This window comes from Dipodomys spectabilis, unplaced genomic scaffold, assembly GCF_019054845.1.
Source record: "Dipodomys spectabilis isolate Male_0828 unplaced genomic scaffold, ASM1905484v1 ptg000002l, whole genome shotgun sequence".
NCBI lineage: Eukaryota > Metazoa > Chordata > Mammalia > Rodentia > Heteromyidae > Dipodomys > Dipodomys spectabilis.
The window spans coordinates 30,044,591-30,070,089 of NW_024870679.1; the positions used below are offsets into that span (position 1 = coordinate 30,044,591).

Sequence of the window (25,499 nt, forward strand, 5' to 3'; positions counted from 1 at the left end):
ATTCTTTATACATACTTCCATTAGAGCCTTTAACATTTTCGGGGGGAGAGGGGTCATTCTCTGTCTGAATGTCTTCATAGCTAAGAGATTTTGTTTAGGTGAGTTCTGTTCATCTTTAAGAACTCATGCCTCATCAGAACTGCCAATTAAATAAGTCATTTTTTATATAATCTTAAAATGTTCCACTTGAGAAACTTGATCAGAAATAAGGACAGAAGAACATAGAGATACCTATATTCAGGTTACTCTGAAGTCTAAATTAGGAATATTTTTGAGTTTGAATTTTATGCATTGTGTATATATTTTCTTAACTCTTTCCCATATCTAATACTGAACTTCTTTAAAGCTTGCCAGAAAAGACTGGTGTCTTTGTACTGTCTTGATAAAGTACTGCGGGTGGTTTATAAATAATGGTGTTTATTTCTCATACTTCTAAGAACTAGGAAGTGTAAGATCAAGGTGACAACAAGTCTGGTAGCTGGTGAGGGCTGCTTTTTATTTCTAAGAGGGTGACTTGTTGCTGTGTCTTTAAGGAGGCCCAAATGGCTGTGTCTGCTTATGGAAGAAGGGAGAAGATAGAGTGAACTTACTCCCTCAAGCCCTTTTATAAAGGTTTTGTGTGTTGAAGACTTGGACCCCAATTTGATATTGTAAGGTAGTGTTTTGGGGAAGTACCCAATCAGTGAATTTATCCATTGGTAGATTCGTAACTGGGTGGACTATTGAAAACTGTAGAAAGTGAGGACTGATTGGAGGAAGGGGGACTCCGGAGGCCGGTCTCTGAAGGTCTGTCCTGTCCCTGACCTCTTTCGTGTTTTTTCTGCCTCTTTGCTCCCAGGCTGTTAAGAAACGAGCAGCTCTGTTCTGCTGCATGATCCCTGCCATGATGTCCTGCTCCATCACAAGCAAAGGAACTGAGGAGGACTGAAACCTCTGAAACAGAACCAAAACAAAGCTGCTCCTTCAAGTAGTTTTTAAGGTCCTTGTTATAGCTATGGGAGTAACTCAGCTCAGTCCTATCCACAAGGCCCCGCTCTCCTGGCTTAATCGCCTTAATTAAACCATCCTACCTCTTAATCTTACCTCTTAATTACATTGATAATTAAGTTTCAACACCTAAGTTTGGAGTGCAATCAGATCATAGCAGCTGAAAAACAATAGCTTGAGGTACATCCTTATAAATCACCTCCCAATATTCTGTTGCTCAGTGCAACAGCTTTCACAACCCAAGCTAAAAGTTCCCTTGTGGAACATAGTGTTGATAAAAGAAGGTAGTTCTGGGACATATCAAATCAAAGCCTTGGCACTTTGGGCTTATAAGGAGAACAACAATCTTTTCAAAGAACTTGAGTGAAATGCATTCAAGTTGTGTCTTGCAAAAAGTCTTGGTTCTGTGATCTTTACCCTTTCAAAAGATAAGCATTGGAACAACTTACTTCTCTAATCCATTGCTTCTTCCATTTGCTTATTCAGTTCCCAACATTCTGTACTTATCATTTGGTATTTATTTGCTGCAATAGATCCTAGGGATACAAGGGTAAAAATGTGGTACCTTTTTTTTTTAAATCCTTGAGGATAAATTACCTTTTTGATTGTGAAGATGGTGGAGACAGGGTCAAACCTCTTACAAAGGAAGGATACTAGGTTTTGTGGGCCATAATATCATTGATGAAAGTATCCAGCTGTCATCTTGTTGTCTAGAAGCAGCCAGCCATAGAAGACTTGCACACAACTAGGTGTGGTTGTATTCCAGTACAACTTTATTCACTGATGTTGAGATAGGAATTTCATATAATTTTCATATCTCATATATATTGCTCTTTTTAAATTATCTTTAGTGGTGGTATAAGAGTAGCCACTTAACAAAGCAGTTTATGAATACAGTATGTCTTGATCAATGTCACCCCTTTCAACTTTCTCCCTCATTCCCCTCTGCCCACTCCTTCCCTCACTCTTCTTAATTTTGCACAATGTATATTGGATTCTTGTCTGCATTTTCTCCTTTGCTCCCCGTAATTAGTCTATCACTTGCCCCTTGATTCTACCCCACCCATTTTGAGTACCTGCATCCTAATATTTTATTTTGCTTACCTTTGCCTTTCTAAGGAATTGCATTATTTGAGATCATTGTTGAATCTACTATTTTTCAGTTAATACATTTATATACACTTGCACACCACCCAGTGCATTTACTTATGGCTTTGCTAGCTAAATCTAGCTTCTACATATAAGGGAAAACATGAATCTTTTTCCAAGCATTTACAAATGTCACCACATTCTTGTTCACCAACTCTCCAAAAGAAGATAGTGGGTTGAATTTAGTGAGTAAGCCTCAGATTGCCTGTCCTGTGATAGGACGTTGATATTGACAGTTCAGATCTTTTGTGATTCTTCCTTGAGCAACAGTTCACCCATAATAGCTACTGAATCAACAATGTAGGTGGAATCTTGTTTCTCTGCCTCTTCCTTTTCTCTGTCTCTTAACCCCTAGCTCTACTCCATGGGTCTTTCTCTAATAAACACAAATCTTTTTATGAATTTATGATACTACTGGAACATTGGGGGATTGTTTTCCTAAGAGAAAATGAAAATGACTCCAGTGAATATTTAGTATTGAAACAGTTTAATTTAGTTTTTTTTTCTTTATTCCCTTTCCCTTTCTCCATACTAGAAATTAACATAAAAATTCCTTTTGGCTAAATTCCCAATGCATTTTCACAGTGAGCATTTCTGAAGTGAAAATTAGTAGCTTCCTTACCGTTTTCATCAGGGATGTGAAATTGTGTAGCTCACAGGGGTGGAGAGCTCCAACCTCATTTATGAATTAAGGCATGCTGTTGAGGGTACCTCAATGTCTGCAGAATGCCAAGGATGCATTTAGACACATTCTTGAGCATCTGAATCATGTGTTTTAACTTCTTTTTTTCTTCTACCAGTGAGAAAATATCATTATTTCAAAAAAGTGAATTCATAAGTAACAAGTAGAACCTATATAAAATTACATTATTTACACTACCCTTAGGGATTGGCATCTCCTAGGGCATATGATAATGTCTTTTTCTTGTCTATCCTGCCCCTCTTTCCCCACCCAGTGATTCACATCCAGGTAAAAATCTACTTATAATAAGCACTGAGGGCAACCTCAAACAGGACCCATAATGGGGGGGGGGTGTTAAACATATGGGAAAGATTAGATTTCCGCCTTTCCTAACCTCTATGCATTTAGTCCTCTAAATAGATCTGAGTCCTTCAGTCTCAGGACCTAAACCATTGAGTTAGAATATGAACACACACATGCCCTTCCCTGTGAGGAAAATCTATCTTAGTTGCACTTGTTAAAATTACAGTTTTTAGAGTTAGACTAATCTAGATTTGGATCCTCTTTTCCACTGAGGAGCCATTGTAGATGTCAGGCAAAATAATTAAGTTCCCTGTACTTCAGTTTTCATGGCTATGAAATGGAGTTTAAGGTAGCAAATGTGGAAAAAGTGGTCACCATGAGGCTGATGGAGGATACTGGGGTCAGATGATGAAGAGTCTTGAATATTATGTTAAGGAAGTGAGTCGCTGTCATGATCAGTGAGTTTTTATTTATGACATGTGGAAAGCAGAATGACTTTATAGAGCTGATGCCCTTCCCACTTCCTCCCTATCATGGAAGCCAGCAAAGCAAGAACAGGCTTTGACAATAGACCATGCAAATACAGTAAATCCACTGGCTCCCCCAAGGCCTCGAATATATTTTCATCCAGGCCCAGGCTTGCTCATGAAAGCCTTGCATTCTAGTCTCTGACTGAAAGGTACATTCTGGGACGTGTAAGTGTTTCTGGAAACATCAAGGCTGCCAGCCTTGCCTGCAGAAACCAGGGAGGGCCCCAGAGAAGGGCAAGAATGGGGATTTTCCAGGGAGGACAGGAGGGTCCAGCTTTTGTTTGCTGAAACAAAATCCACCCAGGATTAGGAGAAGAAGCTTGTTTCTTTCCCTCAAACTTGCAGTTTACTTTGGGGTTGGAAACCATTACATGTTGACTGTGGCTGTGCCGGCTCTCGCTTTCTGTAGATAAAGCTCAGTTCTTCCTTCTTCCTTCCCCAGAGCTTAGCAGGAAACAAAGGGCCAAAAGGGTGTGTGTGTGTTGTGTGTGTGTGTGTGTGTGTGTGTGTGTGTGTGTGTTCAGATTACAGGTGCCTAGGAACTCATGTCCCAGAGCAACAAGCATGAAAGGTGGTGTGTGTCTCCTCTCTCATCAAGGCCCCAAAAGAAGGTTGGAAGCTGGCTTAACCTCCAGCTATCCCCAGGCTCAGTTACTGCAGGGCTGCTGCTTCTCCATACCCGGGGCTCTCGCCTTCTCTCCTCCCTTAGCAACCGGGTGGCTGTGGATACCGCTGGCAGCTGGGGCCCCGGGGAGTCTGTGGGTAGTCCTGTGCTGATCTGCTGCGGCGTCCCAGCCCAGGTGCCCCGACGCAAGGGGCTACCGCAGTGCGAAGCCACCACGCAAACGTGGATTTCAGGGCTCAGACCTCGCACTGGGGCCGGGCCCTCGCACACGCAGCCACCGCATCTGCGGCGGGGTCAGAAAGAGATTCTGCAAAAATGAGCCATTCTCACCCCGCTGGGTAAGTGACAACTGGAGCTTTTCCACTGCTGGTGGCTCCAGCCAGCAGCCCCTCCTCCTCCCGCGAGCTGCAGAGGGAAGGGGCGAGAGGGGAAGCGAGAAGGAGGGCTGGGGCGGGGGGAATTATGGATTCTCTGTTAGCAGGAGGGTGGCAGAAATCCCAGGCATCCGATCTCCTCCAGCCCCATCCTTGCTTCTTTCACTGATGTTCGCCTCCTGAAATTTTCATCCTGGAACGATTTAAAAAAAAAAAGAATGTGAAAAACGCATCCATTAAGCAGGGAGGTTAGCTGGAATGAAAAAGATCCTGTGGTGGGAGCATAATGTGTTTAAATGCAAACGTGGAGCTTATCACAATATTCATGTGTTGGGGGATTGGAGGCAGAGAGAAGTTCTCATTTCACCTGGGCTGGCGTATACACGGGACTCGCGTTGATTTTCAAGTTGCTGGAGCTGTCATTGTGGGGGAAGGCCGCTTATGACACGATTTCTATCTTCCTGCTCTCAAAAGCATCCCAAGGGTCTTCTAGAAGGATTTCGACCAAGGAAAGTGATATGACAGGAGAAAGGAAAGGGGAGAAGAGGAAGCTTGGATGAGGGGGACTACTCCCCAGAAGTCTGCTGCCAATATTTAATATACCCTAGAAAGTTCCCGCAGTCACTATTGGCTATTGCACTAAAAGGTCATTATTCTTTAATGAAACAGAGAACATCCAACCTCCTTCAAAATTAACCAGTAGAAAGTAATTAGATGATTCTTTTGAAATTATGATTCACCTAGTAAAAAAGATAACTATACTGATCTTATGGTTAATGTGAGAAAGCCATTTAAAAATACAGCGCATATTTTTAGGAGCAGAACATTAGCAGAGGGGAAGATATTTAACATCATTTGAAATTTCTGATGTCTGAAATGTCATAGTAGTCATGCCCTTGGGATTTAGAATGAAGCTTGAGTACTATTTGTTTCTTTCTAGTATTAATGGTTGAACTCAGGGCCTTACTCTCACGCTCCTTTTGCTCATAGCTGTACTTTAACCACTTCAGCCACAGCTCCCACCTGGCCTTTTGCTGATTCATTGGAGATGGAATCTCATGGCGTTTTCTCTCAGGGTCGGTATTAAACGGCAGTAATGCAGATCTCAGCCCCTAAGCTAGGGTTACATTCAGGTGAACATATTTTAATGTTTGAAATAAAATATCATAGTCATATAAGATACTCTGTTGGAGTCAGGTTTAGAACCTTTTGCAGAGAGATGACGCTATGCTTAAAAGAGCTTCATAATTTTTCTTAAGTTGTATTGAGTTTGGCTACTTTAATATTTTTGGAGGCTGACTTCTTGGACATGGGTCATGTGAGATGCAAGTCATACTTTTTTTTTTTAATTGCCCTTTACAGAAAGCCTGAAGTTGGGGAAATGAATGTGTCCGTCATGGTTGTCTTCCTATGTTTTTCAAGTTTTTGGCTGCATTAGAGTCTGATTAGACCATTTAATCATTGCTTTTAAAATGTGGAAAAACCTGTAGCTTCCTATTTCATTATGCATGATTAAGATTTCAAAAACTGCAGTCAAATTTTTCTGAAGCTTTATTAGTTCCAACCATACGAGGGAAAAGGAAAAAAATCTGATTTAATGTAACAGTGGTGCTTCACAGTACTTTTCAAGAAAGATATTGACATGGCAACAAAGACTGTGCATTAATGTGAAAATCAGCAACATACCTTATGAATCTTTGTTCCATCTGTACGTAAGAAAGTGTTCAGAAAAAGGTGGAACTGAACCAGTTATAGGTTGAACGAATGCCTTCTGTCAGTGACACATTCAGTGAAGAGGAGCATGAGTTCACATGTGATAACCGTGCGAGAGCTCAACATTTCTTAAGTGCTTGCCGTGAACTAGGCTGTATTGTAATATTCCACATGACATCGCTCATTTCTACTTCCTACTCACTTCATGAGGAAGTTCAGGACAACCTCATCTTTTCAGATAAGGAAGTTGAGTTACAGCTAGGAAGCACTGAAGTTAGAACACAAGGCCAGCTTCAGAACTTATGTCCTTATCCACACATGGTCAGTGGCTTTGATGTGCATGATCCTAAATATGCAGAAATTCTGCTGGTACATGGCCATAACTAATATTTTGACATAGGATTGCAGAATAATTTTGTAGTATATATATATATATATATATATTATATAGTGATATTTCTTTTTTTAGTATCAATCTCTTTTTTGTACGTTTTTTATTGTAAAAATGCTGTACAGAGGGGTTACAGTTACATGAGCAAGGTAATGAGTACATTTCCTATTGAACATTGTTGCCTCCTACTTTGTTTTCCCCTACCATCCCTTCCCTCCCACTTCTATAGCTCCTCCCTCCCCCAAGTTGTTGAGTTCATTTTTAACATAGTGTTGTGTCCGTCTCATTGTTACAATGGGTCAACCTGTATCCTTATTTAAGTATTTTGTTTTTTCCCTTTCCCTCGCCGAATTAGAGAAGTCTATATGCAAGATGTAGGGCACCGACATCAAATACAGTGAAAACAGGGGTTATACCATGGGGGAGGAACATACGAAGCAACGAAAAAAATCACATAGTACATTCTAAATACGTTAGAACCAATAGCAAGAAAGAAAAAGATAGCCGGGCGCCGGTGGCTCATGCCTGTAATCCTAGCTACTCAGGAGGCTGAGATTTGAGGATTGTGGTTCAAAGCCAGCCCGGCAGGAAAGTCCATGAGATTCTTATCTCCAATAAAGCACTAGGAAACCGGAAGTAGCCCTGTGGCTCAAGCGGTAGAGCACAAGGACGCAGCGCCCAAGACAAGAGTTCAAGCGACACAACCGATCAAAAAAAAAAAAAAAAAGAAATTTGTGTCCCTATCTTGGGGTTCATTTCACTTAACATCATCTTATATGATCATATGTACATGGATTTTGGCCTTTATTGTGATATTTATTAAAAAATAAGGGGGAACAATGAACATATGTAACAAATCTAAATGCCTGAGAATTCACTCAAGAACAAAATTATTCAAATTGCTCTAGTTTCCACCTTAGATAAAAGTAGTATTTTCTTGGCCTGTGTTACCATTTGGAAATAATAAAAGTTTCAGTAGCAAATAGAAGATTTCATTAAAGCTGAGCAAGCTCTTTATCATTACTGAAGTACTTTACACTTAAAACATTTTTACGGATAAAATGGTAATAAAGTGTAGTTGTGCAATAAAACAGAAATTTTAGGGTCCTGAAATTCCACCAGTCAATAAGTGATGTCCTGGTGCTTTTTCTTGGTATCTCCTCAGAGTTTCTTTGCTTGCTTAATTACAGCATGAAACACTGGATATAAAAATTACAAAGAACCTGAAATGGATTTGTTCAGATAGAATTTAGAGTAAATAAAAATGGCCTTAAAAACTGCTTTCAAAGACAATAGAGTGAATCTGAGCTGCATTGTAATTTGGTGGAGGTTGAATATAAAACATCGTTTCCAACTAATGAAATTGTTGTTATTAATTAATAAGTTTTTTTATTGTGAAAATACTGTACAAAGGGGTTTCAATTACATGGGCAAGGTAATGAGTACATTTCTTATCAAGCATTGTTGCCTCCTCCTTTGTTTCTCCTTACCATCCTTCCCTCCCCCCCATTCCCCTGCCAAAGTTGTAAAGTTCATTTTTCGACATAACGTCTTGTACATCTCATTCTTTCAATTGGCCCACCTGTATCCCTATTTAAACAATTTGTTTTTTCTCTTCCCCTCCACAAATTATACCACCATCAAATACAGTAAAAACAAGTATTATACTGTGGGGGAGGTACACACAAAGCAACAAAGAAATCATCTTATAATTACGTTAGAAACAATTGCAAGAAAGAAAAAACATTTGAGTCCTTATCTTGGGGTTCATTTTGCCTAACATCAACTTATCTGACAGTTTCTGCTTGTCTTAGACATATGCTAGTTATTGCAAATAAGGGAAAGCATGAGACCTATGTTTCTTTGGGCCTGGCTTACTTCACTTAATATAATTTTTTCCAAGTCTTTCCATTTCCTAACAAGTGGAGTGGTATCATTCTTTCTGATAGAGGCATAGAATTCCATTGTGTACATATACCACATTTTCTTGATCCATTCATCTACTGAGGGGTATCTGAATTGGTTCCATATCTTAGCTATGGTAAATAATGCTACAATATGCATAGAAAACCAACAAGACCACAATAAAGGCCAAGAAATCACTCCCAAACTGAGAATCCAAGAACCATAGGAAGAATCCAGTTGTTGCAGCCCCCAAGAAGGTAGATAACATGGCAGGAACTACCAAACACCTCTCAGTCCTAACTCTCAACATTAACAGACTTAACTCTCCAATTAAGGGACATAGACTGTCTAGTTGGATTAAAAAGCAAGATCCTTCTATCTGCTGCCTTCAGGAGTCACATCTTGCCCATAAAAACACATTTTGAAAGTGAAAGGCTGGAAAAAAAATCTACCAAGCAAAGGACCCCCATAAACAGGCGGGAGTTGCAATCTTAATATCAGATAAAATAGACTTCAAATTAAAATTAGTGAGAAGAGCATAAAAAGGTCACTACATACTAATTAAGGGATCTCTCCTTCAGGAGGATATTACAATTCTAAATCTCTATTTGCCAAACAACGGAACACCCAAATTTATCCAAGAAACACTACTTTCCCTCAGATCTCACATAGATCCAAAGACATTAATTATTGGGGCTTTAACACACTACTATCCCCACTAGCTAGATCAACTTGGCAAAAACCCAACAGAGAAACTGCAGATCTAAACAACTGCATACAGCAGTTAAGTTCTTTTTAATTGTGAAAATACTGTACAAAGGGGTAATGAGTACATTTCTTATCAAGCATTGTAGCCTCCTCATTTGTTTCCCCTTCCCATCCTTGCCCCCCACTCCTGCCAAAGTTGTAAAGTTCATTTTTCGACATAACGTCTTGTACATCTCATTGTTGCAATGGGTCCACCTGAATCCCTATTTAAACAATTTGTTTTTTCCCCTCCCCTCCACAAATTATACCAACATCAAATACAGTGAAAACATGGGGGAGGGACATACAAAGCAACAAAAAAAATCATCTTATAAATATGTTAGAAACAATAGAAAGAAAGAAAAACCATTTGGGTGCTTATCTTGGGGTTCATTTCGCCTACCATTAACTTATCTGACTGTTTCTGCTTGTCTCAGATATATACTAGTTATTACAAATAAGGGAAAACATGGGACCTATGTTTCTTTGGGCCTGGCTTACTTCACTTAATATAATTTTTTCCATGTCTTTCCATTTGTTAGGAAATGAAATTGTTTTAGAATGGAAAATTTCAATTGACAGATCCTCTAGTGTGTGTGTGTGTGTGTGTGTGTGTGTGTGTGTGCTTGTGGATTGTGCAGTGGCCCTAGAGATGGATTGGAGACTTTATTTCCCAAGTCATACATGAGAATAAAATGATACAGCTCTTCTGGCTCCTTCAAGTTCATCACTGACTCCATATGAAGTTGATTCTCTGTGGGAAAGATCCACTTGGCTCTAAGTAGAGACAGTCACACTCAGCTGTAAATTTTCTTTGAGGAAAAAAAAATATGAGGAGTACTAGAGTCCATGACAAGAAAAACATGCAGCAGATGTACGTTTTGAAGAATTGTTCTGAGGTTTAGGGGTTCTTTTTTTGTCTGTTTAGACTTCTTTGTCGTTAATGTCAAGAAGGATTTCTGTAATGAGAAAACACTGAAGTATGATAAAGACTGAATTAATACCTCCTCACTACTTGCAAACTCAGTTCTTTTATTGCCAGAGTTAAAAAAAAAACAGAAGCAAAGTTGTCAATGTTTAGATGTGTCTGTATCCAAGAGTAACAAAAATTGTAACCTTGCCACATGGTTTAGACCAAAGTGACCACGGATCACTTGAGTGGTATAAACTGTCTGACTCTGTAGGTTAGTTTGTAGTCATGTCAGTGGTAGCATTCTAGATTGTTATGTACTCTCACTACCAAAATTATCCCTTTGTCATAGAATTTCTGACTTAAAATTATTGTACAATTAAATTTCAAATGGGTAGATTCTATCCCTCCTCCTGTTAAATACTAACAAATTAACTTCGAGGAGTAACTTGGTTTAGATTAAATCAACTGAAAAAAATTCATTCATCATGGTTTCTCCTCTGATCATTTTGTGGTAGAGATTCTGATCTTTTTCTAAAAGATACCATGTCTATCATTTTCCCCATGCTCATATAAGTCAATAGTCACTTCATCTTGCTTGGATTCCTTCAGATTCCTTCAAAAATCATATAGTAATCTATCACCCCATTTCATTTTGATAAACTTATTTTCTTTTTCTTGCTGGTGGTACTATGGCTTGAGCTTGGGGACTCATGCTCTCTTTTGGCTTTTTTGCTCAAGGCCAGTATTCTACCACTTGAGCCACAGCTTCAATTCTGACTCTTTTTTTTTTTTAAACTGGTTAATTGGAGATGAGAGTTTCTTGGACTTTCTGCGCAGTCTAGCTTGAATTGCCACCCTTAGATTTTTAACCCTGAGTAGCTAGGATTACAGGAATGAGTACAAGTGCCCAGCTGGATGAGCTTTTGATGACAACTCAATTAATTCCTGCTTCAGTTGTACTAAAATAACATATTGTGAGCTATGAGATTTCTGATCAATGTTGTAGTGAAGTTATAAAGGCCATTTGTTGAATCAATACTTAAAATTGACCCTTTGTTTCTGAGATGTTTTTCTAAGTTTAGTGCACCCTAAGATATCAAGTGATAAAAGATATGCCTTTTTTATATAAAAATAAAAGGAGAGTATAAAATGGTGTGTGGGGAGAGGGCAGAGAGCATGGGGGGGGGTGAATAAACATACTGGAAGTTTATTTCCAGGAAGATCAATTTTAGGGGAGCACAGAGGAGTAGAATTTGATTCTCTTAAAACAACCCTTTACTGGACTCAACCTGGAATGTTTTTTAAGTTATCCTCTGTTTTTTGAATTTCTGGTGCAGAGCACAGAGTTCCATCCAATGCAGTCTTCTGTGCCATTCTCCTTTCTTTTCTGAGTCTGTGCTGAGGAAAAGCATCTGGAACTGGGAAGAGAGGCAAGGAGTTTCTCAGCTAATATGCATTATTAAGAAGCTCAGAATGTTTTTTGAGAAGGAAGCACAACTTTTGGGTTCAATTCTCTGTCCTCAAATCAGTATTAAATTATTAAATAATCTGAAATCTCAGTACTTTTTGAGTTTGGTCATTAGTTGGGGACTTGGAGAGGTCTTAGAATAGAACTCCAGCAATGGCAGGTCAATGGGGAGTCTTACAGGTGTTTTTGACAACCATAGGCCTTGTTCTAGCTGCCTGTCTCAAAAAGACAGTCAACCTCAAAATAATAAGGCTTTCTCTACCTATGAGTCCCAGATGAACACAACCAGTGGTTCTTTCATTACCCAGAAAATTAAAATCATTCTCTTTTTGCAACAGTCCCAGTATGGCAACACATCTTTCATTTGTAACATCATTGCTGAGAAATGTTGTATTGGAAAACGCACTTGGATTAAAGTAATTCAGTGGAGACCTTGCTTTTTTGGATTAAGGTTTTTCTGAAGAAAAGAGAAAAAGATGTGACAAGTTGACTGGTGCAGCTTGAAAAATCATGCCTTACTGAGATTCTGTCAGTGTTAGAATTAAAGGTTTTTTCGAGGCTTGTTGGCAAATCATTGCTTGTATATTGGGCCACAAGAAGGAGATGAAAAATGAAGAGCACTGAAAAGTGTACTAATATAGATCTACATCTCATAAATATTTCTCATTCTCTTAGGAGTCTACTTTGACCCTACTTCTCCTCCTTTATGTGCGTCACTCTTTCTTAGTCTGTGGGCAGATTACTGTGCAATTTCTTATGCCAAGACTCATGATTTCCCCATGCGGAGAGGATTATCACTTGAGAGCCTTGTAATCCTCTCCATTTCCATATCAGCTTCCTTCATGTGTGGGGTGGGATTCAGAATATCTGCATCTCTTTCCCATGGGTCATTAATGCTCCTTTTCTGTTTGCTACCACAGATAATTTTGACTCATGCTGTAGCTGTTTGGGTTTCTAGGAATCAAAGACAGATATTCTTTATTTTTTTCTGTATAAGTCCATATTATGTAAGTTACCTGTTTGCTTATCCAGATGTTATGGACTGAATGGCGCACTTCTTCTAATTCCTGTGTTGAATTCTTATCCCTCAGCACCTCAGAATGTGATTGCATTTAGAGACATATATTTAATGAAATGATAATGCTAAATGAGATCAATGGGATGAGCCCTAATCCACTGAGTTTGGTGTCCCTGTAAGAAAAGGAGATTGAAACACAGATATGCATACAGAAGAGATTATATGAACACACAGAAAGATTTATCTGTAACAGTATAGGAGTCATGGGTGTGATGGTACAGTTGGGTTACTAAAATGCCACAGACTGGACAGCTTATAAACAAGAGAAATTTATTTCCCACAACTGTGGAAGTTGGGAAGTCCAAGAACCATGTGCTGGCAGCTTCTGTTTCTGGTAGGGAACTACTGCTTGGCTCCCATTGGCTGCCTTCTAGCAGTGTCATCACATGCCAGGAGTGTCAAGAATGAGAGTATCTCTTTTCTGGGTGCTAAGTCCATTCACGAAGTATTAACTCTTGTAGTCAGTGCCCTTTCCCCAAAGTGCTCACTGTCTAATACCCAATTGGGGATTAGGATTTCACCAATTAAGGGCATATTAACCCAAGGAGGGACATTTAAAGCCCAAGTTTCAAAAGAGAAATAAAAGCCAAAGCTAGCAAAGTGTATGAGGAAAGGTCTTTCAAAGAAAGATTATTAAGAGCATAAATCAGTGATCTCTACAGGTAAGGGTTGAACTTTGGCTAAGTCTGATTAGTAATCAAATTATCCCCCATATCTCAGTGGCTGATGCTGATTGAGTTATAAAATTGAACATTTTAAGCTGGTGATACATTTTCTGTGACTGTTATTATTTTTCTATAATAGTCATAAACATTTATAAATTAATGAAAAGTCTTAGGGCAAAATATTAAGGCAAGGGAAGAAACAGCAGGGTACTAAATAGGCAGTATAAATTGCATAAAGTAGTTATGAAACAGCATTAAAAACTAAGGATTTTAAATTGAATTGAAGCATTGTGCTTTACAGTGGCAATTAATTTGGTGTTCTCTATATGCAACGGACTATAATATTTTGTATTTGTGAATATTATGTGGCTTTCATTTTAGGAAGTTGCTTCTGTTCATGGCTTGTTCCAAGCTACTTATAGTAATATTAGTTCTAATGCTTAGTTTCAAATAAAAATAATAGTAGGGTCAGCCAGAACTTGGAGTATCTGAATAAGTATCCAAGTAAGGTTTTATTCTCCACCTTCTTTGTATTTTGAAAATTTTATACTTTGAGAAGAAAGTACAAAGAAGAAAATCAAAACTGCTTTGAGCTTTTACCATCCATAAATAATTATAGTTAGTAGATTTTTTTCATTTATTTCCACTCCATATCCTTATGGTTTCTTCCTGTTTGTAAAGTTATATTGGCAGCATTATACTATCTGAAAAGCTGTTTCTAAAGTGTTTTTTAAATTTAAACCCAAAGGGATCACATAGACACTTCTCTCATATCATTTGGATGGTCTTTGTATCTCTCATATAAACTCCTAAATGTGGCAATTGCATAACTGTATGTCTTTGGGTTTTTAGTGTGTTCCCAAGACTACACCCTAAACTTAGTGCAGTAGTTGCTAAAAACTCTTTTATAGTCATTTATTATCATTCTAAGAGCACATTTGCTCATCCCTTTAGTTCATAGGTCCTAAGTGTCTACTATGTGCCAAGATCATATTAGTGCTTACAATGTTCCAGGAATTCATTTCACAGGGATTCATTTGAGTGCTTGGAAAAGCTTTAAGAATAGGTTTCTGACCTTTGTTGTCCTTGAGCATCATGATGATGCTATCAGTTATGAATGTGTTCAGCTGTTAGCAAGAGAAAATGATTGTAATAGCTTAAACAATAAACAGATTTAATATTTTAATTATACTTTTCAGATAAGATACTATAAAATCACCTCATAGAGAAAGATAAAAGACAGACCCCCAAACAAAAACATTTCTGGAATCTTTCCAGTAGACTTTCCTTTTATGTAACTGACTATAACTGTATCAGTGGACATGTCTAACTACAAAGGAGAACAGAAAAGCATGTGTTTGACTTTTCTAAGCTCTACTGTAGGAGATAGATAAGGGAGAAAGGTTTGGGAATGGATTTTTTAGGCAGTCCGGTGTCCACTACAGTATGTTAGTGATTGGCTACTAATAGTGGGCTTAGATGTCTGAGTTTTCGATGTTCAAATTTGTAACTGTCAGATTTCTAGATTGTCACATAGCTTTTGTGTAACTCAAAGCAAAATCTGGGATCTTACTTCATTCTTGTGTTTTTTCCTTTGTTTCATCTGTGTGTAATATGTGCTTTGCAAGTTGTTGATAGCACTAACTGAGATGATATGGTCCCTTAGCACAGGGCCTGATAAATATCAAGTATTCATATACTAGCTTTGTGTTTGGTACAGATTTCTTCAGAACTTCCATGACTAAGTCATGAACTAGATGTAGAATTAGGTTTTTTTGAAGAAGCTGCCCTGAGATTAATTTGCAGAAGAGAAGGTGAGAATTTGAAGGCAAGAGGGGATATAAAATAATATATCTGGGAATATTTAAAAATAGTAAAAACACTCTCTAAAAAAAGGCATGATAATTATAGTCATCACTGTAATAGGCCATTATGACTTTGAGTGAGAAAAGATTTGTTTATTTAGATACCATTTTCTCCGGAGCAGGCAAGGATGTCATAAAACCATGTGAAAGCTGGTTAGCACTAAAATGTTAACACCTATACTTTTTCTTTACTCTTCTTCTATTTTCTTTCTTTTGGGGGGCAGGAGCTAGTTCTGCGGTTTGAACTTAAGGCTCCTCATTCTCTGCTTTTTGCTCACAGATGACACTCTACCAATTGAGCCAGGCCTCCTGTTTTTTTTGCTGGTTAGAGATAAGATTAGTCTTTTGGATTTGTCTGCCTGGACTGACAGATCTTTTTGTTCTTGTTTTTCCCCCTTTCTTTCATCTTTGTGTTATATGTTCTTTGTATGAGATCACTAGGTCTCAACTTCCTTGAGAGGCTAAAATCATAGTGTAAGCCACTTGGTTTACCTGCTTCTGTTTTTAACATGCACTTACTGTCTGTAGCTCATTTTTGAAATCTTGAGTAGAATACTACCTATATACAAAGGATTTTCTTTCTTAATTGAAAGAGATTTACATTCAGTTATTTATTTATTTATTTATTTATTTATTTATTTATTGCCAGTCATGGGGCCAGAACTCTGGGCCTGGGCACTGTCCCTCAGCTCTTTAGCTCAAGGCTAGCGCTCTACCACAATGCTACTTCCTGCTTTTTCTGCTTATGTGGTGCTGAGCAATTGACCTCAGGGCCTCATGCATGCAAACACTCTACCACTGAGCCACCTTCTCATCCCCCTACATTGCTTTTAAGTCAGAAAATGACTTCAGATTTATTTCTGATCATATAAACTCATTTTAAGGTAGATTTAAACATTTCTTTCTCATGGAATCAATAGTCTGAAACCTTTGTCTGTGCCTGCAGTAAGTGCATGCTACCAGATAAGTCATAGGCAACAACATAAGATAAGTACTCTAAAATTATTTCTATAAATCTTTTCCTTTAGACAAGCTGGATCCACGAAACGTTATCTCAGGTTAGAACCCTGGAAAACAGGGACTTAGGGAGATGGGGGGCTGGCCTCAGTCCATAGGCTCTGAGGTGTATGTAGAGAGATACTGAGATTCCCGTTCTTGGTTAGAGTCTTCAGAACAAAAAAGGAATTTGGAAGTTTCAGCATCAATTGCAAGAGTGCATGGAGCAGGAGTCAGTTCCAGAACCTGTGACAGAGGAAAGAGCCTGGGCAGGATGTTGGAACACAGAGCCCAAAGAAATGCAGAAACAAATGAGAAGCAATGGCAAGATGTTAGAGATTTCCCAAGAACGCATGTTCACAGTTCCAAACTGCTGAAACTGGTGTTGCTTATTTTATTTTTCTCTACATGAGAGGGACTGATATTCAAAAAGAAAAATTTTCAATGATTCAAAAAATGCTATAGCAGTCCGAATGTTTACTTTTTGAATGGTGGAGGTTTGAAACTCAGTTAGTCCTTTCAAATGATGGAAAATTGTTCCTCAATTCACTCTTTCCAGAAATGAAGCTGATAAACACCTTGCTTGCAGACAGATTGGAGCGTAATGGGGATCTGATATATGATAGCCATTATGTATTTCCATTCGTCTTTGTGCAAAAACATAACATTGCTTGAGATTTTAGGATTTAAGTTTTGAAGTATGTCAACCAAAACCAAATTAAGTATCCAACTCTGAATAAGCAGAGATACCTCAAGCTGAATGGAAAAAAGAAGATAAGGAAGAGAGTTTCAGTCCATACATCATTTCCTGATCAATGAAACTATTCCTTTTACATAGTAACCTGTTCCTTGTTTTGGGAGGAAATAAACACTGGTTCATTCCCCAAAACTTAAGGTTGCCTTTTTAAAGAAACTATGCTTTGTATATTTGAGAAATGCAATTAAAAAAATGGAAACTATCCCAGGTGTCAGTGGTTCATGCCTTGAATCCAAGCCTGCTTACAAATACTTGTGAAAAAAAATTGTTGGTTCTAGCTGGGTGCCAGTGGCTCATGCCTGCGATCCTAGCTATTCAGGAGGCTGAGATCTGAGGATCATGGTTCAAAGCCAGCCTGGACAGCAAAGTACATGCGATTTTTATCTCCAATAAACCACCAGAAAACTAGAAATGGTGCTGTAGCTCAAGTGGCACAGTGCTCACCTTGAGCTGAAGAGCTGAGGGACAGAGCTCCAGCCCAGAGTTCAAGCCCCAGGACAGATTAAAAAATGCTGGTTCTAAATTTTTCTTCTCATTCACCTGTTCTTTCAACTGCTCTATAATCTTCTTTTAATGCCATTTTTTGGTTATTGTACATTTTTGTGTCTTTTTTTTGTTCAAAGATGGAAAAGTCAAAATTCAATTGATCTTACAGGGAACCAGTCAAATCTACGATGTCCTAAGAGTATTGGTGTCTAACATATACCTTTCCTATTGTCCTATCTGTGGGCTCTACAAAACTGCCTTGACAGTAGTCAGCATGGTTGAAAAGCAGTCCGTTTTACTAGTCATTTCATACCATCATATTAAAGCTATAAATAAAATAATATTATGATTTTCATCTGGGTGCATTGTTAGAATAAGCTGAGAGAAATTGTAAATCAATATTTAGTATAATTGCAGAGATCTGGCAGGTTTGGATGCAAATAAAAAAGAATGAAGAATGTAATATAAAATCATTTATATATCAGTTCAATCACTCCGTATAAAGTAGCAGTCTGCAAAGACTCATGGTCTAATTTTAGTTGGCAAAGTATTTTCTTTTAAAAGGATGGAAAATAATTGACCTACATGTCAATTGTTCTCCTCTATTTGTCTTGCTTCAAGTTTCCTCAAGAGGCTTTTCTTATTGTTGCTGTTGTTCTGTCTCACTGGGAACTTTGATACCTAATGCAATTGAGTAGCACAGAACAAAGATACTTATTTGGCAAAAACAAAACAAAACTAATACTGTTAGTATGATTATCCAAATACAGCATTTCACGTTTTTAAAAAGTCAAAAGACAAGAAACATTTTAAAATCATTTTTATTCAGATTGTTTCATTATTATTATGAAATGGAAGAAAAGGGAGAATTATGATCCTCACATGTGGATTATTTTAAAAAGGTATGTGTCAAGGAATTAGACCAACATATTTTGTCTCCATTCATTGAGTTATTCATTCATTGAACAAAATATTAGCTGTTTCTTGGGTGGGAGGCTCCCTACTATATCTTGTGAAAGGGATGGGAGAGTTTGTGAACACAAAGGCAGTGATTACACTTGGATGGATGAAAGTTATTCTGGTTGAGACAATGACCATAACAATGGGCAAGGAATGAGCTCATGGAAAATTCTTAGGTATTGGATTCTTGAATCTTTTTTTTGAGTCTTTTGAGCTTATTTATGAGCCATGTCCACTTTCAGAACTTGAGTTCCTTGACTATGAAATGATGAACTTGGCTAGATTTGACTTGATTATTTCTATGTGTGTATATCTTAATCCAATAAGGTAATAATAATTCCAAGTAAACGTATTTCCAGACCAGCAAACTTAGCTTCCCTGACTCTACTTCAGAAACCAGTCAATTTTACTTCATAGTGATGATTCTAAGGAAGAGAAAACTGGATTCTTCACAATTAAAATCTTATAAGAGGTGGAATTAGAATTTGATCTCAACTTCTCCTACCCCAACTTTAAAATTTCATCTTTTTTAAAAATTTCATCAATTTTTATATTGGGTAAGAAAGAATATAAGTTTCTCTGGTTTAAAACAACAGAAAAGTTATTGTTCCCCTTTAGAATCAAGGTACCTGTCCTTGTAGTTTCCTAAATTTTCTATTTTTAAAATAATAGACATGAAGCTGGGTTCTGGCAGTTCATGCTTGTAATCCTAGATACTCAAGAGGCTGACTGTTCAAATCCAACCCAGTCAGAAAAGTTTGTGAGACCAATCAGCCACACACAAACAAAAAAGCTAGAAAGTGGAGCTGTGGCTCAAAATGGCAGAACAACTAGCCTTGAACAAAAATGCTCAGGGATAGCATCCAGCATCAGGATTCAAGCCCCAGGACAATTACCAAAAAATAAATAAATAGAATAATAGGCATGAATTTCTTTCTTTCTTTTCTTTTTATTTTTTTGGTCAGTCGTGGGGCTTGAACTCTGGGCTTGGGCACTGTCCTCAGCTCTTCAGCTCAAGGCTAGTGCTCTGCCACTTGAGCCACAGCACTACTTCCAGTTTTCTGAGTGGTTTATTGGAGATAAGAGTCTCACAGCCTTTCCTGCCTGGACTGGCTTTGAACCGTGATCCTCAGATCTCAGTCTCCTGAATAGCTAGAATTACAGGCATGAGCCACCGATGCCTGGCATGAATTTTAGTGATTGAAAGCTAAATTTTCTAGATTAGATCTTCAGTTTTGGTGTTTGTATTGTTCTGATTATTGATAGCATTTTCAAATATTTTGTTTAGAGAAGCTACTTCAATGTAAAATTTATTAACTTCTTTATTATTAATTTTGCTAAGATATCAAGCCTTTGTTGGGTACCTTAAGCTTGATGAATTTGTTCCTTGAACTGGAAGTCAATGTATTCTTACTAAATTTTTTGATTGACAATGAGAGATATTTGGTTCAGGTGTTAAAATTCCACTGCTTGTGAACTGTTAACTAACCTACAGACAATGAAGCCACAAGATTCTGGATGTTATTTAAACTTGACTTCCCAATACATGCATTGATTTGTGACCTGTAGAAACATTTTGACTGGCTTTTATTGGAAATCTGCTTTGGCAGGAGAGATTTGATGCAGACCCTCCTTGAACACGATCAAACTCTACAATTGCAGATTTAGTGGCCTCTGAAATGCAAAGCACCTCTTGATTAGGCTTTTCATCTTTAATAATAAAACTGTGCTCATTCACATAAGTCTCAATTGATTCTGTTGAGCATAAAATGATGTAATCATTTTTTTCAGATTAGTAGGGAAGTTGAACCTTTCCATTTATGGCAATGTACAGAAATAGCTCCCATAAAACTTCTTAACTGAAATGCAGCTGAAAAAAATGCCTCTGTATTTGCTAAAATTCTTCCTCTCTTTTTGTGTAAAGGATAGGAAATAGTTGAACATGTCTATGAGCTTTTTGGTCAATGCATATGAAAGATGAATTTTAAGACTAAAACTATGTAAGGTATACTTCTGTGTATTGATTCATGTAATGAATCATAATATTTATCCTCTGTGATACATATTGCAACCTACTTTTTAAACTTAATCGTTGGCATGCTGGTAAACTGGCTTTTCAGGAAAGAAAAAGAGCACTGGTTTGTAATGTTTGCCACTTTCTCGGGTATAAATACTCCCATGATGGCTAATTTCAAGCTACCAATATCTTGCAAAATGCCTGAAATTTTTAAAATTGTCTCATGAGAGCCAGTATAAGTCAACTCTAGCACAACACCAATAGTGCTTTTGAAACATACTTTTGCACATTTGCTAATTATTTTATACATAACATTTCTCTTAAACCTTCTTTTAAGGTTCTTAATATGAAGAACATTCCATTTTGATAGATGCCTGCTTTTACTTCATTACTAGTGATATGTGCAGTCGTCACATATATAATAAAACTTTTATCAGTACTAAGATGATTACTTTGGTCATTTTTAGTATCATTGAAATCACTTTCAACTTATGGTCTGTGGCATGTCACAATATAACAGTTGAGGCAAGAGAAGGTTTAATCACTTGCTCCTAGCAATGGGGCTACCAATGATGGATATAAACAGAACCTGACCTGAAGTCTTAACCTATACATCCCTTTCCTTCCCCAAGAAAGGCTGAGTGGATAGTGTCCAGAGAGAAGGATGGGGTTAAAGGGTGCTGAGGGGCAGAAGAAATGAGCTAATCAGTCTGGTGCATGAAGAAATGTTGCCTTAATCAGGATTTACAAGGGCTGCCTCTCAGTGAGCAATAAATAGTCCTGTTTATAGAGTCAGAGTATGTTTTAGAGTACTACTCCTTCAAGACAATTACCTTCCAAAAGCCTTATTTCCAGTCACCAGTTAGGGAGGTAGACGGACTATAATAGCTAGACAAAGGATAAAGTGAGAGTGCATGTTCACATGTTTTGTAATCTGCAAGTTGAGATATGGATATCATATTTTCAGCTTCAGCTCAGGACATTTGGGGTACAATGTCTTATCTGGAGACATTCAATTCTTTGTGAGTACATTGTTATAATATGGGAAGAAATAATGTATGTGTGCGTGCGTGCATGCATGTACTCACGCGCATGTTCACGCACACATGCTTTCTGAATTCAGAGCCTGTGCTGTCTCTGCATCTCCCATAACTTATAGAGTGACCTAAAAATATCTGCTCAAGAAATGTTTGTAATTAATAATGATTATAGTGCCTCTTCTTTTGAGGTTTTATAGGACACTCTCTCCATTTGGGGCCAGATGGAGGAAATGATAGGAACTGCTGACTTTTATTTCTATGCAGCCCTTGTTTATATATTCTGCCTGGTGAGAGGCAAGGGTTTGGGAACTGAGAGCTGAAAAGCTGCAGCTGGGAAAGCACCAGTCTTTCTGATGTGACTCAGCATTAGGCCCTGAAGGAATGTGGGGTGTGTATAAAAGGGAAAACAGGAACCAGCAACAAGAAAGGTTTGCTTTGTTTCCTTGGGGACTGTTTTCTCCAGTGCATAGAGCCAAAGAGCAGGTCATTCCTTTCCCAGCAACCAAAGTGTGGATAAGTAGTCTTGCCCATCACATAAAAGAAGCAAAGACTTTAGACTGGTTTAGCTAATGAGTTATGTGACTTGTGTGAACAACATGGCCAATGAGTAATGTGGTCACAGTGGCCACAGGTCTGTGACTAGAGAGAGGACGCAGAGCAGGGAGATCACAAATTGAGGCAGTATGACCAGGAGAGTCAATTTTGACAACAGATTCAGAGACTAGCATACAAAGGGAATGGAGTGTTTAATGTGCACACAAATCACCAAATCCAAGGCCTGGTAAGTTTATTTGACCCAAATGTAATAGATAGAAATAGAAAAAAGAGTGACAATGAGGGCAGAGAACAAATAGAACCCCAGAAAGGCTATGGCAAGTAACCCAAGCTTTGTCAGTAAAGCCTGTGCTATTGAGTAAATGCAAAGGGAGGCCAGGAGCCCATGCCAAGTGCACATGAAGAAGCAGAAGGAATCACACAGAGTCTGGCAGTGGCTACAAGTCCCTTCTCAACCATCTTCCTGGTGAAAAAGGCTTGATGTTGGAACCAAGCTGATGCCTACAGGCTGGTGCCTACATACAGTGAAAGACGTGTGCATTAACCACTTCACCAAATCTGTATTTAATTCACTTGAGCTCAACTTCTTGTTATCAAACCATTTTTTAGCCAAAGTGTCAGAAATAATTCAGACATTGTCAGAAAAAGAAGTTAACTAAGCCTGAGTGGTCTCAGGGTGGTTGTTTGCAGCTGTCTTTCCAAGGTATCATATGGACTTGGAAGGAGTTGTGTTACAAATGGACGCTAGCCAGGGACCTAAACAGGAAGAACTTAGAGAACTGATGTACAAAAACCCAACTGGACCTTTTGTGCCTTTCAGTGAGATTAGAGGTGAATTACACACACTTATTCATTTAGTAACATCCTGAATGCATAGATAATTAAAATTCGATCATGCCAAAGTGGCTAAGCACTATTATTAGGACCTAAGTATTTAAAAAGTTATAAAGCCTGGATTTTAAAAAAGGGGATATTTTACCTGTCATAGTGAAGTTGACAGAGTAGTCTCAACTCTTAGACTTTATTTAATCAGGTTTTTTTTTTTTAAACACTCCTAGATATTCTAAAACTATTAAGAAAAGGAAAAGAAAAAAAAAACTTGGGCTGGAAAAACAGACAAAGGACTATATATGATACCACTCTAATGATTTATCTTAAGAATCTGTGAACTGTGGAATCATGATTGTTAGGACTGAGAGACACCTGCTCACCTTTCTGAAATGAGGAGCTGAAAAGATATTCTGAGATTCAGAAAGGGTAAGGGATACAATGTTGACCTTTCAGAGACAGGAAACCTTTGATGAACTATAGGACACCAAGACAGTTCATTTAAAAGATGGTTTCAAAGCATTATCTGAGGCTAGTTTTGTATGTGCCTCAGTGAAGCTCATGGGTTGTCTTTTTACATAAACCCTGGAAAATAATGGTTTTCACAGTTGTTCATCTGTCTGTAACCCTCATGTGGCACCTTGGCTTCTGGCTTTGTAACTGTTTTTTCTGTCGTTTTTGTGGACAAAATTAAACTTTCCTCACCATCTGACAGCATGGAATTTTCCTGAGATGGGCTGCTAAGGAGAAGAGACAGGAAAAGGTCAGCAATACCATCTCTACATAATTAAAGCAGTGCAAACAGCCCCATAAAATTATCGCTAATGACATTTACTAGATTCTATAATATGCATCTCTACTCTGGTCTTAGAATAAGTTAAGGATCAGCTGCTCATAAAATGTACTGATGGTAAATCTTTGATGCAGGTAATATTGTATTTTTTTAAGGACAGATCTACTTATTTCAGGGCTGTGTTGAGGCTTGCTTGTTCTCTTTTTTCCATGCTTCTCTGTTATCCTTGCATCTTATCCTTTTTATCTCTAATATATACTTTAATGGATGTGTGGATAAATGCATGTATATGTGTATGTATACATGCCCACCTGAATACATATATTTGCATGTGTAAAATATAGAATTAAGAACAGCTAACATCACTAGGAGAACAAGAATCAAGACCACCATCCAGAGTTTCAAATCTCAGAAAGAAAACACCAGTTCTATAGTGTGAAATGAGAAATATCACTCTGGGTCTATGGAGTAAGGGCAGAGGGAAAGGCAGGCCTAGCTCATAGTTACACATTGGGAAATAGGTTCCTGGAGAGGAGATGCATTGCACTGCTTCTTGGAGACTCTGGAAGCAAGCAGGTGAGGGGGGCAGTTTAGAGTATGTACGGAAAGGCTGGCCATTCTTCTGAAGGAGCCATTACTTTTCCCTTTCTTTTTTTTTTTTTTTTACTTTTCCTTTTCTGATCAATGGAGTTTGCCTTTCCTTTTCTGAGTTCTTATGGGTTTTTTTTCTTTGTTTGTTTGTTTTTGGTTGGTTAGTTGTTGTTTTTTTTTGTATATTTTTGTGATTAGACTTTTCACACTTAAAAAATTGTTTATTATTGATTTCCACACTTGTCTGCACGATAATCTAAGTCATGGCTGTCTCCCAGCTTCTGTCAGCAAACTTAGAAAATAATAGTTACTCTGTACATGTTTATTAAGTGTACCCAGAAATGATCAGAGTGCTTGATTAGGCACAATATATCAATGACAACACACCAACCATTGCCTAGGTTATCAAGCAACCCTTCATAAAATCTTAATGGTTTCATTTTTCTGTTTCAGGTTACTTGCAGCATACAATAGCCTTACTGATAAACACCTGGTTGGATATTTTAATAATGCAAGGATAAGGAGGCATCTTTTAAGATCAGGGCTGGTAAGATTTGCTTTATTTTATCCAACTTATTTCCTTAAGTCAAATAATTCCCAACCTTTCTCAGATTTCATCTTGGAGCTAGTCAGTGACATCATCTTCCTTATTCATTTTTATAAGAATTACTTCCTTTCCAAAGGCCTGACTTTTATTTGAGGCTATTTTTAAAGGTGAGAACAGAGGTCACAATGAAACATAAATTATCAAGGAAAAGTCATCATGAATTTTCTAAAACAGTTCCGTAGTTTATCCATTTATTTAAAAAAATCTGCTAAAGAACTAAAGCAGAGAAGATTTTGTCCTCAGGAAAATATATTTTTTTAATAATCACAGAATGTGGTGTAGAAAACATCAACAATTCAGCATTTCCCCTTGATTTTTTCAATGTTCATTTCCTGTGATAGTTTATTAAGACATTAATGTCTTTCAAAAGTGCTCTAGCCACAAAATATCCATTCCTCTATGTGTATACAGTGTGCAAAAGCTGCTAAACATCTTATGATTTTTCTACTTAAAGAAAGGGTGTGGGAGATGTGA

At 37.8% G+C, this 25,499-nt stretch overlaps 1 protein-coding gene across 1 annotated transcript in view; it reads left to right on the forward strand.

The window, feature by feature from the left end:
* Positions 1-4,445: 4,445 nt before the first annotated feature.
* Positions 4,446-25,499, forward strand: part of Erich3 (glutamate rich 3) — a 90,521-nt gene continuing 69,467 nt past the window's right edge. Inside the window, 2 exon segments of the mRNA XM_042674289.1 lie at positions 4,446-4,614; positions 24,872-24,965. Coding sequence (XP_042530223.1) covers positions 4,592-4,614; positions 24,872-24,965 — 117 coding nt within the window. The 5' untranslated portion in view covers positions 4,446-4,591.